This window comes from Populus nigra, chromosome 4 (genome assembly GCF_951802175.1).
Source record: "Populus nigra chromosome 4, ddPopNigr1.1, whole genome shotgun sequence".
Taxonomy (NCBI): Eukaryota; Viridiplantae; Streptophyta; class Magnoliopsida; order Malpighiales; family Salicaceae; genus Populus; species Populus nigra.
Window position 1 is genome coordinate 4,921,197 of NC_084855.1, and position 17,076 is coordinate 4,938,272.

At 32.9% G+C, this 17,076-nt stretch overlaps 1 protein-coding gene across 1 annotated transcript; it reads right to left on the bottom strand.

The window, feature by feature from the left end:
* Positions 1-776: 776 nt before the first annotated feature.
* On the bottom strand, positions 777-2,932 carry LOC133692449 (RNA-binding protein 1-like). Its single transcript, XM_062113407.1, has 6 exons — positions 2,688-2,932; positions 2,293-2,420; positions 1,918-2,212; positions 1,736-1,797; positions 1,555-1,636; positions 777-1,164 (listed from the first exon to the last, which is right to left on the bottom strand). The coding sequence occupies exons 1-6, from the start codon at positions 2,767-2,769 to the stop codon at positions 1,061-1,063; spliced, it is 753 nt and encodes a 250-aa protein (XP_061969391.1). The 5' UTR covers positions 2,770-2,932; the 3' UTR covers positions 777-1,060.
* Positions 2,933-17,076: the final 14,144 nt, after the last annotated feature.

The window sequence follows — 17,076 nt, forward strand, 5'->3', positions numbered from 1 at the left end:
CTGGCGGAGTCGGACTTTATTTCATACTCGTACCCATGCAGACACCACAGGTAATTGGGGAAAGCCGAGCATCATAGGGTATCAGTTCTGAATCATTCCATCTCTGCCGGATGCAAAATGCTCTAATTATTGAAGCGAAGTGACAGTGTAGACAGGAAGGCGAAAAAGCGTGTGCTTAACTGTCCAGGGAAAGATAGCGAACCTATGATGCAATGCCGGTCAATGCAGTTCCAAACGAACAGATGAACAAAGTTCATCAGTCTGTCATGCAGATAAACATGAAGAGAGATGAAACACAAACAGAAAAGATCTCTCTTCCACAACTTGCTAGACGAGCTTGTCCAAAGCAAGGGCCAGCAGATCAACAAGCATAAAAAGAAGAATACAAACAGTAAATAGCCTTACCAAAAAAAAAAAAGATGTTGAACTTACCCAAACGACTGCACCAATAAGATAGGATAGCTATGCAACGGTTGCAACTTCTCAGCAAACAATGCATTTATCGTAAAAACACAGCAAATTAGCAGCCATGAAACCTGAAACCACATTCATGCAAGTCTCTAGAAGTTCTAAAGTTAATTATTTTTTTAAAAAAAAGATTTTAGTTAAAGCATTTCCTAATTGAAAACTCGTCATCTTTTGTCACATGAGTAGCATGCTTAAATTATCCCCAGAAGGATCTTCAATCAATTGCACCACACAAGGATTACATGGAATCATAATGCGAAAGCCAAGTATTTAAACATTCCAACTATTAGAATCAAAACGCTAGAAAATAACTCCCAACACCAAAGGTAAATGACTTGAGATTCAACAATCATCACACAACATTTTCTGCTAAATAAAATCGGTAAACTACCAAGTCATTTCCTGCAATTAATTGAACCCTCATTATTTTGGTAGATCAAGATTATACATAACTAGTACAGCCAGGATGAGCAATCTAGCTTTGCAAGTTCTAGATTATAGATTGTTAAATAAACACTCTGAAAAGGTGGGATGAATGCAAACTGAGAAACTGTTTTGCATTGAAAGCTAGGTGTTCCTGCAACAAGGATTTTCACCTCCTTCCACGGCTTATAGGGCCAGATCTTGGGCCTGGGTGTCGAGAAAACTGCAGCCTCAAATACCTAGAATCAGGATCATGTTCATCAACTTTATAACCTGCGGATTACATCCATGCAGTTAGCATCTCCAGACATTTCAAACAAGTATGGGTAAATTGCTATCATGGAATGACTTTTATTTGCAATTACAATTCTTATTGTGGCAAGATAGATGATGAAAATCCCCCCCCCAACCCATCTACAGGAAAGAAAAAAAGCAAAGCCATGGTACATATCATTCTCGTGCAATTCTTCAGAACCAACTTAGTAATAGGAATATGTAAATTGGTGCACAGCCAGAAAAAAATGTTAATAAGATCAGTTTTACACACGCAAACCCATATACAAAAGTGTAAAGTAGAATAGCAGCCGACATTATTGCATTAAGAAAGCCTCCAACCCCTAGCATCAGTTTCACTATAGATAGATAAAAAGACAAAATCATCACCTTGCAAGGCACTCATCGCAGTTGCTGCACATTCTGGATTTACAAAATCAACAAAACAAAGGATGATAGGATCTCCACCACGCTGCATTCAATGAAAGACTAGTCACACTTCCCAACAAGCCAGTTTGAGCATCAGATTACTAAACCAAGTATGAGAAGGTACTCTAAATCATCCACTTACTTGTCTTGCTTCTTTGCTCACAAGTCTAACTTCTTTATATCCCACAAAAGGTCGAAATATATCTATCACATCCAGTAAAGGAACATAAATAATAGTTGGAAAAAAAGCCTTGGTAACTATTAAAAAGAGCAAGACAAAGGGTATCATCATTGTTCAACATCACTACAACATTAAAAGGATACGAGCTACTTCCCTCCTTGAGCAGTCAGGAGGAAATCCTTCAACATATAAAGTGTTGGAAGCATCTGGAGGTAGATGTGCCATTTCACGATCTGACCTAGCAATTCTATCCTCTGGTCGCTGACGAACAAAACCAACATCTCTACCATTCGATGCCAGGTCCAGACCAGCAGACCGAGGGCGAGTCATTACAGCAGAATCAGCTATCGGAAGACCACTCATTCCACCACCAATACCCCTTCCAAACCCAGCTCCTCCCAATGCACTGGCTTCTCTAGAAGCAAAAGTAGGAGCTTGCTTCACAAAAAGGACGAGTAGATCAGCAAATACACAGGGGTAACAAAACAACAATATATAGGGTTTGAAAAGAAGCATACCGCATTCTGAAGGTAGCGGTCATATGCTGATCCTATAGACTTGCTGTCCTTGACAGTTTCATACCTGGTGCGATCATCATCAACATCTCGCGGATAATAGTTCTGCATCTCATAGCTCGAAGGCATATCTGCAAGACCCCCAAAATCAAATCCGTTCAGACTTCTATCTATATCTTACTTCTCAACAACATACAAATTATCGAACCAAACAACCAAGCAGTAGCAACAGCAGGCACCACCTCTATTAATTTTATTTTTTTAAATTCAACCAATAGTTCCAACATACTTCATTGTAACAGTAATTTATGGATCTAATTCCAACAAAAAGATACAGTAATCCTAATCTGCCGCTCTAAATTTTGCATATTACAAAAGGAAGGGAGAGAAGAACGTACCGTAGTCGGAACGAGGTCGTTTTAGCATGCCGCTGGAAGGGACATTGGAAGGCTGTTGCCGATTCCAGTAACCGTCTGTCATTGTTAATGTGCAGAAAGTGAGAAAGAGAAGAGTTCTTGTGGTTTTCTTAATCAGACAGGGTAGGTTTTGGCTTGGATTTCTTTGCAATTTTGAGATTTTTGTCAAAACCCTACAATTGGTCTCGAGGGGGAGAGGAAAAAAAAAACAGAATTAACTTCGTCTGTCTTTCCTTTTGTTTTGTTTTTTTTTTTTATATATTCACTAGGTCTCTCTGTCTGGTGGGGGAACGTGGATCATTAATCCTACCTACGGGGCCCAACGATTGTAGATTCGGGCCGACTATCCCAATAGCCCGCTACATGTGTTGTGGCCGGGCCTTACTTCTCCAAAGATTATGTAGTATTATTAAGTAAAACTCCAAAGAATTATTTGATAATGTAGTAAACGATCGTGGTTTAAAATATTTTTTAAAATATTTTTTATTTATAAATGTATTAAAATAATATTTTTTTATTTTTTAAAAATTATTTTTGACATCATTACATCAAAACGATATAAAAATATTAAAAATATATAATTTTAAGCAAAAATAAATCTCAAATTGTGGTGGAACACAGTTTGAACCATTTTCTTAAATGAAGCCCAGACCTTGTGTATTTATATTGTATGTATATTCTGGACCAAGACATGATAGATACATTCTATCATGGACTTGCACGATAGAACTTTGCAACTCTAAGGTTTAGGATGGGTTGTTTTTTTTTCTATTAATTTATTTGTTATTTTATAGGGTAATGGGAGGCATTGTAGTAATTTTACATTGATTTTAACCATGAAAAGTAAATAGTCATAGCTTTTGGCCCAGGGCCTTATAGTTATTTTGTTTATCGTTGAACAATATAACTACTCCATTATCCATTACTTTCAAATTTTTATAGCATTGGCTTTAGATGTTTGATTGTAATTTCATAATGATTTATTTTTTGTTATTATTATTTAGTTCTAAGAGCATTTTTGATTTTATACCAAAAAAAAATATAGTTGTTGACGCATACCTCAGACGTGTTAGCTGCTCCATTGCTTTCAGATGATGTATGTGGCTGACTCTAGTCGTTTTAATCATGCTCCCGTCATGTCATTTGATTCATCTCGACGTCCTCTTTCTTTCTTAGCAGCATGTGCATGGCGGTTCGGCTGGGTTGGGTTTGATGCTAATTTACTTTTCTTTTCCTTCTCTTTCTTTTTTCGGGTTGCGTGTTGACCATGCAAAAAATTAAACCAGCACCTTATTTCCCTTTTATTTTTATTCACTCCATTTTCTTTTAATTGCAATTGTTCCAATTACATTAATTTTTTTTTTCATCTCATCCCTAATAATTCTTTTAATTGCTATTTTTTTATTCATTTTCTTAATTGATTTGTTTTTTTTCAATTATATCCCCAATCATTTAATTTCATTTCATTTTTCCCCAAACATTTAATTTCAGTTAATTTTTATGTCGAATTCAGTCACGATTCTTTTAATTGTTATTTATTTTGTTTTGCATTTTTTATTTTATTCACCCGGTTTCATATGTATTTTTATTTCCGTTGTCTATTATTGATTTTACTAAACAAGTTTAGTTGATACAAGCGAGTAAATGTCTTAATTTGTGAGATCAAATATCTTGATACAAGTCTATCTTTTAATTTTTTCACTTTCTATTTTAGTTATTATTAACAAATTTTTTTTATCTACATAGATAATTATTAGATGTTTGGATATACTTTTTGATTTACACTTATAATTTTATTATGTAAAAAAAAATATCAAAATAGTCTATATACTTAAGTTTTTTTCTTTAAAAAAAAAATTACAGCCCGCTGCAGAGAGCGAGTCAAATAAAATCTTTATTTGCCCTCTAATGAATTGTTTTTTCTCCCTCATTTTTTTGGATGCTTTTATGTAATTGATTTATTTTTTCATGATTTCATCATTTGACATTTAATTTATTGGAGATATGGCTTCGTACGATCTTATTATTCTGCATTTGTTTTTTTAAAAGAAAATATTGGTTTTGTGATTATCTTTAATTTTTTTCTATGAGTTTGTCCCGATCTAATGATTCAAGAAATGAGTTTTGCATGTCATTTTTTAATATAATTTTTTTTAGAATTGTTTATTGATTTTTCAAGATATTATTCTAATTCATTTATATTATTTTTTTGGTTTTATAAAATGAATTTTATTTTTCAAAATAAAAATATTCATTTTTGAATAATATTGATGATGTGTTCGGCCTTGTGTAATTTTTTTAGGACGGGTTTATCCAATTAATTTTATTTGTGTTTATTTTTTATGTCATGAGTTTTTAGGGTGTATATCTATTTTTTATTGTTTTAAGTAAACAAGTTTAGTAAATATAATTTGATGAATGTTTTATTTTATATTATTAAATATCTTAATTCGCATTCATTTTTTAATCTTTTTAATTTTTCTTTTGCTTATTGCTAACGATTGTTTTTATTTATTTTCATAAATGATTTTATTTAACTATATGTTTTCACAAACTTTTTAATTTATATTTTAATTTTTTTATGTTAAAAAACACTTTAAAACAACATGCATACCCAGTGTGTGTGTGTGTATATCCCACGGCAAATCACGAGTATCTAAATACGAACAAACTGGCCTGGGATGATTTTTTTTAATTTTCCTTTTAATCCGATCAATTAACCGAGCTCAAAATCCTCCTCACAAAACTAATGCACTCAAACATTAGATAAGTTTTCTTATCGGTTCTGAGAAGTGAAAATAGAATAAAAATCTTTCATTTGTCAAGAAAGGGTAGTCTATAATTGCATCCACACAATATTGATGTCGAATAAACATTAAGTTATAAAAGGGTATCCATTAAATTAAAATTCGAAAATAGACAAGGGTAATTGTCGATATGCATGGAAATGATAGCAGTTCTCGGTAGGAGGAAATTAATAGGCAAATTTGCGTCAACTCCAGAGCGTTTAAGGTTTTAACAAGTAGAAACAAGTTTGGTTCTTTTTGGACAGTTCAGTTAGACTAATGTCCAATCCTCGATTCAACCTTACAGTTACTAAGGAGCCAAAATCACGAGGATCTCCATGTTACAGTGAAGTCTGAAAATGGGTCTGCCGCTGATAATAATTCCATCACTGGATTGCATAATATATATGCAGAACAAGATTGGCTTTTATCCAATCCATCATTGAACAACTTGCTAGATCTTGTTCGCCATGAGAGACAAAATGGAAGCTAGCAATGAGCAGTGATATGTAAGCCCCCTATTGATGTTGCCAACTCAAAGCTAACAAGTTTCTTTTGGTATTTTACAGTGTGAGAGACTCGCTGCTACTCTGCTACCATTTTACTCGTCGGAACAAGAAGCCTAGCCCATGCATGTCGGGATATGATGTAGACCCGACATATACGATCCCACAAACAAACACTGAACTTACCTTTTCTTTTCTTCATTTCTTTTTTCACTTTATCCATGTTGTGGTATCTGTGTCTCCTGCCACATGCATGCATGTCAGAGTTTATTTCATATATATCTGGGAATTTTTTTTTTCTCTTTAATTTATTGATTTCAAGTCTTCAATTTAGTATTTTATACTGTAATGCATTATTTTGAACTTATTACCATTGATGTTGATTTTAAAACTATTTAAAAAATAAATTGAATCTTCAAACGTAAAGAAATAATAATTTGAGATCTATAGTTAATTAAAGAAACTTGGAGAAAAGTTAATATAACCAGGAAAATGTAGTTTTCCTCTATAGGTAAAATTAATAACCAGGAAAATGGCATTGCATACAAGGTGTGGTTTCTCACATTTATTTTTAAAAAGTGTTTGGTAATATAGTGATGATTGCTTTTTTAAAATGTATTTTATTAAAAAATACATCAAAATAATATATTTTTTATTTTAAAAAAATTATTTAAAACAGTAAAAAATAATTTGAAACAAAAAAATAAAAATAAAAAACATTTTTTTCATCAAGAAACGTAACATGTGGTTATAGATTTAATTTAATTTAACATGCAACCATTTGTTCATGCTAAAGGAAAACTTGTTTATTATGTATTGTCTGATTTTTGGCGAAAACACTTATCAATTTCGGCAATTGAGTATTTTTTTTTTATCTGCACTGTTACACGTTAAAAATCCTTCTGTTAGAGGTCGAGGTCAATGACAATGAAGGTTAATTTTGACTTTAAAATCACACGTGTCATGTTTCAAGCAGGTAATAGGTTGACATGGATTGAAGAGAATATCACTTGCCACGCCCATAATTTTAAAGGTCCATCATAGAGGAGGATCATGCGACACTTCGGCGAAGAAATGACATGTCATCCGTCCCCCCATGAGCAGAGGTATTAACATTGTTTAATAAAAAATTCTCAGTTTAATATTAAAAATCCCAATTCTCGGTTTAAAAACGAGGGTAGGAAGCCGTCTGGATGTAGGTAATTCAAGTGGGACGATGATGTTATTTGTGGAAGGGCAAGAGATATAATCCATGTTTTGAAAAAATTCAAAGGAGATTGATTAATGTATATTTGATATCGTGGAGTGATTTTTAAAAATAATTTTTAATTAAAACTATATTAAAACTATATTTTTTTATATCAATACATTAAAATTATCAAAAATACACACCTAAAAATCATTAATTTAATATTTTTTAGACAGAAAACTATTTCAAAGGCAGAAATTAATACAATATATCATGCGCCACCCAAGTTTTAATTAAGAGCATACATTGTCAATTTGATAGATAGCTTAAAGAGTGTGCTGGGTGTACTTGTTATTTTAGGCATATCATTAAATCGTTTAATTTGGAAACATAAAAAAAACTAAGTCAATAGATCCAAAACAAAACAGGTGAATTTGTTTTGTGAAGTATGAGAATTGGCAAATTCATTTAAAAAATAAAAAGAGAAGGAAGAGAAAGAAGGAAAGAAATATGAAATTAAAACTAATGCCTTCACGATACCCAGTTTACTTGCGCATGTCCAGCATCTCACGCAAGAATTTAAGTTATCCAGGCCCGTCCACTAGTAGATTCTTCACGGGTCCTTGAATCCCCATTGATGTAGCTAGGAGAGGAGACTATCTATCTATATATTGGATCCAAAGTACTTTCGAAATTAGATTTTCCCCTTCGTCTTTGCAGTAGTGACTAGTGAGTGCACAATTTACTATTCCCACGTGAACACCTCGGCTCCTATTCGTACAAGTTTGAGCAATCAGTTCACCTATATGCATGTGTTGCGTAGTTTATAATTTATATTCCATGAATGCATATTTCCAGCATTTTTTTTATTTAGGAAAAAAAAAACGAAACGCAAGGAGGACAAGGGAAACGCCAAGCCCGTAACCGCGACCCAATTCCAAAATCCGAATTCTCCAATAGTTCGGCTGCGTTTATAAAATATTTAAGCTTATAATAGAATAAATGAGAGAGAATTGGAAGAGAGAATTATCTCCACAAATTAATAATATATATAAATCTGTCTACGTACTTTAAAAGTTATGCCATTTGAGAAATGAAAACTATGTATTTCCCTTGTGATTTCAGAAAAGAGCTATAAGTTATTGTGATTAGATTTGACTCAAGTAACAGTTTCCACAAACTGGGTTGGTGAGATAACTTGTATTTACCTCTTATACTAATTCCTATGAAGGGAAAAATGACTAGGAGCTAGTGTGTTAATTTTAGCTTGATATTGTTCATGTTTTTCGACAATGGAATAACGAGTCACATTGTCACCATTAATGATTACAAGCATTATCCATAACTGTGACGGATGGCACTGGTAGCACCGTGTTCTTCTTAAAAGCGCAAGAAAAATACCCTGCTTTGGTTTCCATTAGTGAGTAGAAAAGGTATTCATGCTTCGAATGATGTAGACATGACAAATTTCCGGGCCCTGGATAATTAATGCTTTGATAACATGTAGGATGATGACCCCTTTTTTATTTTGTTTTGCTCAATCTGCTGGAAAACATATTTTGTCTTCCCTGCCTATGATTGCAACATGCTCCTCGCCTGCGTGCTCCTAAAGTACCATGCAGGCATGCAGGATTAGCAATTAACTGTAGAGAAACTCGAGTGTGGGTCCAGGCTAAAATGGAAGGAGGAAACTCGATCGGCTATTTTCAGTTCATAACACTGAGAAGGGTTTTCAGCTCATAACTCGATCGGCTAAAATGGAAGTACCGGAAGGAAGGAAGAAGGATAAAGAAAAAACAAAAGAAATGATAAATAAAATAAAATAATTTGTTTTCATGAAAGTTGATTAATCAGGCACTTCTTTCACACGGGGAAGAAAAAGATATCGCAACAAAGTAGATCCAATCACGTCAGCATTAGCCATTGAGCCGGGGGGTGGGGGCGGCATATTCACCTCCTCTACGAACAATGGAATCCGTTCTGTGACTTCTTTTCCACAAAACGTTACTTTATATCTGTGAACGTAATAAACGCAGGGGTATGACTTGAATTAATTGGAAACATTAGGTCGCCATGCCAAACAATTTTTTTATATTAAATTTCATAACTTCAAGATGAAGAGGGATTTCACTGCAACAAAAGAAAAAAACATTAGAAGCCAATTAAGTAAATTTTGCTTTAGTGGTATGTTAGCCATTTTAGTATTTTGAAAAAAATGAGAAGACTAAAAGGTTTCAATACGTCAGTTTAGGTTTTTTGCTTTCAAGGATAGTTAAATAAACCGATTTACCCCAAATTAATTTTATAGTGTCGAATAAATCCAGTAAAAAAACTATTTTACCTTCCAAATCTCGCTTCATTGGTTGTTACTATGAAGAGCAAAATATTCATTTCATTATGAGAATTAGCAGTCAAATCGTGAGTGTTTCTTGTCTCTTTAATATTTTTTTTAATAAATATATCAAACCCCTCTATTGTACCTTAAAATGCAAATGGCCCCATATGCAAAACAAGAGGCCGACCAGGCTATGTAGGCTGTGTAATTGTATGAAATCGAGCGGTCCCTCGCTTTACAATTTTGGCTTCTTGTCCCCAAAGTTAGCCTTCGGAAGTAGCCTTCTCTTGTTCAACTTCCCCTTTCTCATCATTTATGCTTCATTTCACTTGCCTCAAGATTCTCACTGCCCCCATCAAAATTATTGCAATAAGGCGGCTTTCAAGGTCTTTATCACGTTGCTACTATAATAAGCGCATCATTAGTAGTTTAGCACCATTATTCTAATCACTAATCCAACCCATCATCACCGAGAAACTTTTTCAACTTTTGACATTTTTTCTAAAATTTGATGTCGCCGTATAACCCTTGTATGGAAATGGAGGAATTGGCTTGCTGTTGATTCACAATCATATTTACATTTCGTCTCAAAATGTCTTCTCAGAACAGAAATGTCTGCAAACTGATGAAAAGAAGAAAATGATGGCAACCAAACTGGACCTAAGGTACCATGTCTAGTTATTCAAGCTTTTGGAAAGAATTTAGCAGTACAGAATTTCGTGCTGAAAATCTTAGCAGCTTGTGAATGTAAGTGACAGAACACAGAGAAAGAGGGTGAAATGGGATCGCTTCCATGGCAAAACCTATTTTCTTCTGATACAGAACAAAGCAACCGGTGGCTTAAAAACAAAACATAAAGTGGATTGATTAACTGGGCTAACTACATATTGTTAAGCTGTTTTGTCCTGGAACCATACTTAGTTGATGGAGGGCCATAAAATTAGGTTAACAACTGAATGCGAACGTGCTCGTGGTGGTTAATTCCCAACCACGTCAAAGATTACAATGCAAGCACAGGTGGGATTGAAGAAATTTATTTTCATAATTAATTGATGATTGCCGAGCTATGAAACCAACCTCTTGATGCGAGATAATTCTTTGTTATTGCTCCGTAGGAGTCGCTTTTACAAACGATAAGGGGCAACGTTCACCCTTTCGTATAGTTTCTAGTGGTCGGAAAGAGTTTTAAATTAGGTTTTTTTATATTTTTAAATTAATTTGATGTGTTAATGTTAAAAATAAAAATAAAAATATTATTTTAATTTATTTTTAAATAAAAAATATTTTAAAAAACAACCACTATTACAATATTAAACTAGCTCTAAATAAAAAAAACATGTCTTTAAATATTTTAATGCCATGATTGAATGAAAACTTTATTTTAACGGTTTTGGCCAACTGCCATAGAAACTCAAGAAATCAACACACACAAATATGCTTATATTTAGACTGGTGGAGTAAATTAGTAAAATATTAATTGTAGGCAAAGGAGACGCTTTTATCGAATTGAAAATGTAGTCTTTATGAGATTTCAATTCGATGTTACCCACGCTAATCACTTATCTTAAAAGTGAGAGTAATCAACCTCCTAATTTTGACATTTTGTGTGTGGCGTAACAAAGGGTTTTCCCGCTACATATCAGCCCTTCCTCCGACATGAAAGCCGAATTTCCAACCACTAAGAAAAGGCTTCAGATTATTTAGCGATGGGCAGTGTGTATAGTGTATACTCGTGAGGTCAGTCAAATTTGCAATAGGATATTGAGAGGATCCATGCTGATGGCATCCCAAGTTGCCCCTTGCTGTGCTTTGATCAGCTACTTTCGTCCTTAATTGGAGTCTAGGAGACCTGGACATTGGAACATTTCTCATGCTCTGTCTCAAGGTGGGAAGATTGAAACTTTGCTGCGCAGATTAGACACTTTCCCATTCCAATCGGTTTCTTATGGGAAAAAAAAAACTCATAATTTTACCTAATTATATATAATTAAAAAGATTGACTTGTTGTAAACGGTTGAGAATTTAGTTTCCTGGTACAAATAGTAACATTATCTAACCCACTCTTCAACATGGTGTTTTCATTCCCTGTAAAAAAAATGATCATGATAATCACTTTTTAGTGGAGAACTCTTAAATCTCATGATAATGTTAGGAAAATTACATGCTTCCACTCTCAAAATAACCTATAATCACTTAGAAATTTTTAAATATAAGTTCACCCTTATTGGGTTCCACATAATCATTTAGAAATTTGTATAGATAATGGGCATAACACCATCAATCTCTTAGAAGTTTTGCAAGTACAGATTTTTAGTCTCTTATATTTGAAAAAATTTCTTTCAATCCAAATACATATTTCTCTACATTTTTCCCGGCTTACCTCATTTTATACAAGTAAAACTCATCCCTCTACCCAAACTAGGAGATTAATTAAAATCTTTGTATATTATTATATTGCAAAGATTACGAGGCTACTGATGAACTAATATTTTATTAGTATATTTGTATGCATCTTTACCGGTAAATGTCGAACCAAGAAAAACATACAAGCATAAATTTTTTTAAATTCTAGGGTGTGTTGGGCTAGCACGTGTCAGCACCAAACACATCTTAGTAGAGACGCTTTAGGTCTGGTGTTAACCAAACCCAACCACAATTAGGCTTGGTAGTTTGCCAAGCGCAGCCTCGGGTGGGCTTGGTGGTGTGCCAAGCCTAGCCCCAAGTAGTCTTAAATATATTATGACTTGTCATTATTCCATCTTTTAGCTGGTTAAAATGAGTGGAATACAATTCACAATGTAACTCACAATATCATAAAGATAAAATTACACTCTAACCTCTTTTCTCTACAAAAAAAACAAACCTCATGAGCTAAAAATACACCACAGAACCTTTAAAACAAAGGTTCATAATCTTTATTTTTTAATACATATATATTTTCAGAGTATTTTTCTCTAGAATATTATTGTATTTTCTCTTTCTAGAAAGATGTTTATTTAAGTATCGAAGAGTCCCTACCTCTACTAAAGAAGATATTTTATAGTTACTAGTCACAAGTCACCTAGGCCTATCAAACACTAAGTATAAACTATCAATCACCTTAGTCAGTGATAATGAATAAAATTGTTAGGATCAATTGATTAATCAATTATCCAATTCGAGAGCTCTGTTTGTAGGCTACTTGGATTTTTAGAATTTTATAAGAAGAATTCCAATACAATAATATAATTATGCTCCAACTACTTCTCAAATATTTGTTCAATCTATGTCATTATTTCAAAAAATATAACAACCTGTATTATTTTTTTTAAAAAAAAATTTGCATAAAGAAACCGAAACGAGAGCAACAATACTTGTCTATTCAAAGAAGGGTTATCCTAACCCCATGCTAAAGACCATATCTTCTTAGAATAATTCTATTTATACTTTTTTTTAATTAAAATGAAAGTTCAAACCAGTTTGCGCACATCTCGACTAATCACACGAGTCCCTGAAATTAACGACCATGTAAGCCTCTAGTGGCCATCATATTAGCAACCACAGGGCTCGAACCTGAAATCACAGGAAAAGCAAACCATTTATTAGTCTCAAATTCTTATCACTGGACAACCTAATATATGATTACAATTGCATTTATACTTATCTAGATCATTAGTAGATTCAGCAAGAGAAACAACCATTCGAAGAAGGCTACCATATCAACTCATCATCATCATCAATCTGAGAATAGACGACGGAAGCAAGTTGTCAAATAAGCTTCACCTCCATTTACCCTGATCAGTAGCAAAGTCCCTAAGACTAACATGGATCAGATGAATTGGTTATCAGAGGATCTAAGAGACCATCTATCCAAGAATCAACCCGAAATCGATCCAAGAGAACATCTTCCAAACCACAAGGCTAAACGAAGCACAACGAATTCGGTCTGGCATAGAGAGCAGGAATTATGTCCTCACAAACCATACACTTACTCCTTAAAACCTCAACCCATAAATTACTTTTCGAGCCAGCAGACCCAACCAAATTTCATCAACATGACAATATTCATAGTGACTAAATATTTCAGCCAACTTCTTCGCGCCTGTTTGGTTGACAAATTTGAAAAAAAAAAAAAAAAAGATTTTTCATGATTTTGATATTATCATAAAATTACAGTAGAAATAGGAAATTTTTATGGTACTAGTCCTATTAGTTATTTTCTAAATTTATTTTAAAAAAAAGTAAAATCAAAGGAAAAGAAAAAATAAAACTTAGAACCAAAAAAATAAGGATATTTACATCTATTATTTTTTTATTGTATCTATTTTTTTTAAAATAAATCTAAAAATTAACTAATAAAATAATACTAATTACTCTTTATATATCATAAAATTTCTAAAAAAATATATCTTTAAAATATCTAAACAACATTATCAAGCCGTGAGTAAAATACAACTGGAAGTTGAGAGTTCTTGAAACGGGAACGCCAATGGAGACCGACCGACGTTCCAAGGCCGATTTCATTGTGTATCCCTTCCCATCACATGACAGAAATTTGAATGATGGAAACTTGAACAAGTCTACGGAATAGGCGGCTAAGATAGTCGTCAAATAATCCGCCCTTTTTTAAGAAAAAAGATTAATAACCGCCGCAAAGAAAAAAAAAGAAAAGGGAAAGAATTAGGTGATCTCCTTTTAATTACAAGTGTGTTTGAATTTGAATTTTCTTTATTTAGATTATTTGATATATTATATTAAAAATAATTTTAAAAAATATAAAAAATATTATTTTTATATATTTAAAAACAAAAAATACTTTTAAAACAAAGACTATTCCCACTTAAAAACTAAAAAGACAATCTCCGGTAATCAGACAGTGGGTCCTGTGAGAATGCAGCAAAGACATCATCAAATAAACATGGTCGCTCACCTACCAAATCAAAAGACACGGCTTCGGAAAGGGAGAAGCTAGCCCCAGATGCGAGAGGGTGTTTCTTGTCATTTGAAAAAGGGCCCCCCCTCAAAAGCAAAGAAAACGCACACACAGCAACACTAAGCTTTTTAAAAATAAATTAAAAATGTCACCATCCCTCGATTTCCGAAAAGCTTCGAGATGAACAGGAATCAAAATCATGAAGACGATCCATCCACACACGGGTTTTGTCACTTTTTGTTTCGTTCTGGTGTTCCCTTGACTACCAAGCCTCCTCATCTCTCTTTATAATCAAGTGCTGATTGGACTGTGGTAGATTATCCAATCTGACGTGATCTTTTTTTCTTATTCAATTAGTTTGTTTTTGCGGTTTGAGAGGATTTTTATAAAAAAGTAATTTTTTAAAATTAATATTTTTTATGTTTTTATATAGTTTTGAAGTATCAAAGTTAAAAATAACTTTTAAAATAATAAAAAAATATTTTAATATATTTTTAAGTAAAATACACTTTAAAAAACAACAATTAACATAATAACAATCAAGATCTAAATATCAAACTTAGCCATCACCTTCCCACAAAAAAACAAGAATGATGGTGTAATAATCCTGAGAGGTGTAGCTCAACTGGTTAGGTCCTGAGTTTACTCCCTAAAAGTTATCAATTCGAGTCCCATAAATTTTAAGGCCACTTGAGACTTATATAGTCGTTAATTTCAGAGCTCATGAGATTAGTTGATGTGCTCATAAACTGGTTGAAACACCCACATTAATAATAATAATAAAAAAAAAAGTGGTGTAACAATTCAGCTCAATGGGACCTCAAAAGGCCCTTAACAGTGCTGCAACCCGACTGCCTTTTCACTATTCAATCCCACATGTTGGTATGAATCTCACCTAAAAGAGAGAGTTGATGCAGAACTTTGGTTCAATCCCGGCGGATTGGTCTAAAGATGATCTCAGAAGACTAAGTAAGATGTTATAAAGTTAAGCAACCATTAAAGAACTTGAATTCATTCGTCATTTTCATTTGATGATTGAGGGCATAAAGTGCAGATTGACGGTATTTGCTTACCGAAAAGAAATTTCTGCCATTCAACCCCGAATAAAAGATTTATTACAAGCCAAGCAGCAGCTCACCATACATACACCAGTAAATTCTATTGGGAAAAGAAACGCAGGAGACCAGTCAATGTTTCTCCACGTAATACCATCTCTTCAGCATTTTCTCTACTCGCTCGCTTTTGCCGTGAAAAGTTTCATTTGGTAGGCCAAAAAAATTAACCCAGCTTTTCCATCCATGTCTCGGTTAAGGTATTGTCGCTGACCATTTTTGGTGTCCCAATAGTCAAATCATATGCCATCGTTTCCTGAAGAGTTGAAGATTATAAAATAGAGAGAGAGAGAGAGAGAGGAAATAAACTATAAAAAATAAATAACCACAGTATAAGCAAACCTTCGAAAGCAGATGATGAGACACTTCAATTCTGATTTTCCATCTCTCAAATGGAAGTGAAGAAGATGAAAAGAGAGGGATTAGAATAAAATTTAGGGTTATTCTTAATTCGAGGTTTCTTTTGTATATTATATATATAATAATTTAGTTATTTTATCATACCTAATTTTTTTCTAACCTTGTTATAATGGATAATTGCAATTCGTACACTAAATGTAATTTTCTCAAAATAAAATTTAAAATCACTATACTGAATCAAGAATGTATGAATGATATACATCTCGGTATTTATTAGAGTTTAATAACATATTGACATGTATTTATGTCATAAAAGCTTTTTTAAAAAATAATTTTACAAAACAAACCTGTGTTAGCCTCTTCTGTAGGCATGGTCAAGGGTTGAAATAATATTCTTCAAAATATTCTCATATACATGATGACAATAAAGTTTTAGGAATAATTTTTATGAAATTGCCTCTTAGAGATATAAAAATAATTTATAAAGTTTTATGAATAATTTTATCAAGTTGCCTCTTTTCATTATCAGCAGGAGATATCGGAAGTATTAATAAATGACTCGGAGTGGCATGGAGCAAAAACCAGGGATACGATTTTATTATTTGATGAATTCCAATGTGATTTTCTTATTGTTATTCTCGTGTATGTGTTTTTCTTTCTTTATAGTTGTTGATGGCTTTTAAGCTTTTTTCAGATCCTTAACAGTAAAAATAGAAGTCAATTGTTTGCAGTTTTATATACTCGTAAATATGCTTATAATGAAAAAAAAAGCAAGAATATTGATGAGTTTTAAAATTCAAAATACATAGAAACAAAGCTGATGTGTTGGACAATTAATTGATTTTTTAATTTAAATAATTTAATTTATTTTCTATAGTTAAAGTATCTGATAATTTTATATGGAAAGCTTAGAGGGTTGATAACTGGTAACAATTGATACTTGATAGATTAGGTAATCAATAGTTATAATAGTAGTAGGTAGTGCCTGGTAAGTCAAGAGATCGATAGCTGTGATAGTAGCAGATGTTGTATGGCAAGTCAAGTGATCAGTAACTGGTATCTACAAAAACTCGCATTCGATAGACGTTGAGATTATTTGATGGTAAAGTCAGTAACTTTGCAGAGAGAAAATGTACAATGTTATTTTATAAAGATAGATTTTGAAATATAT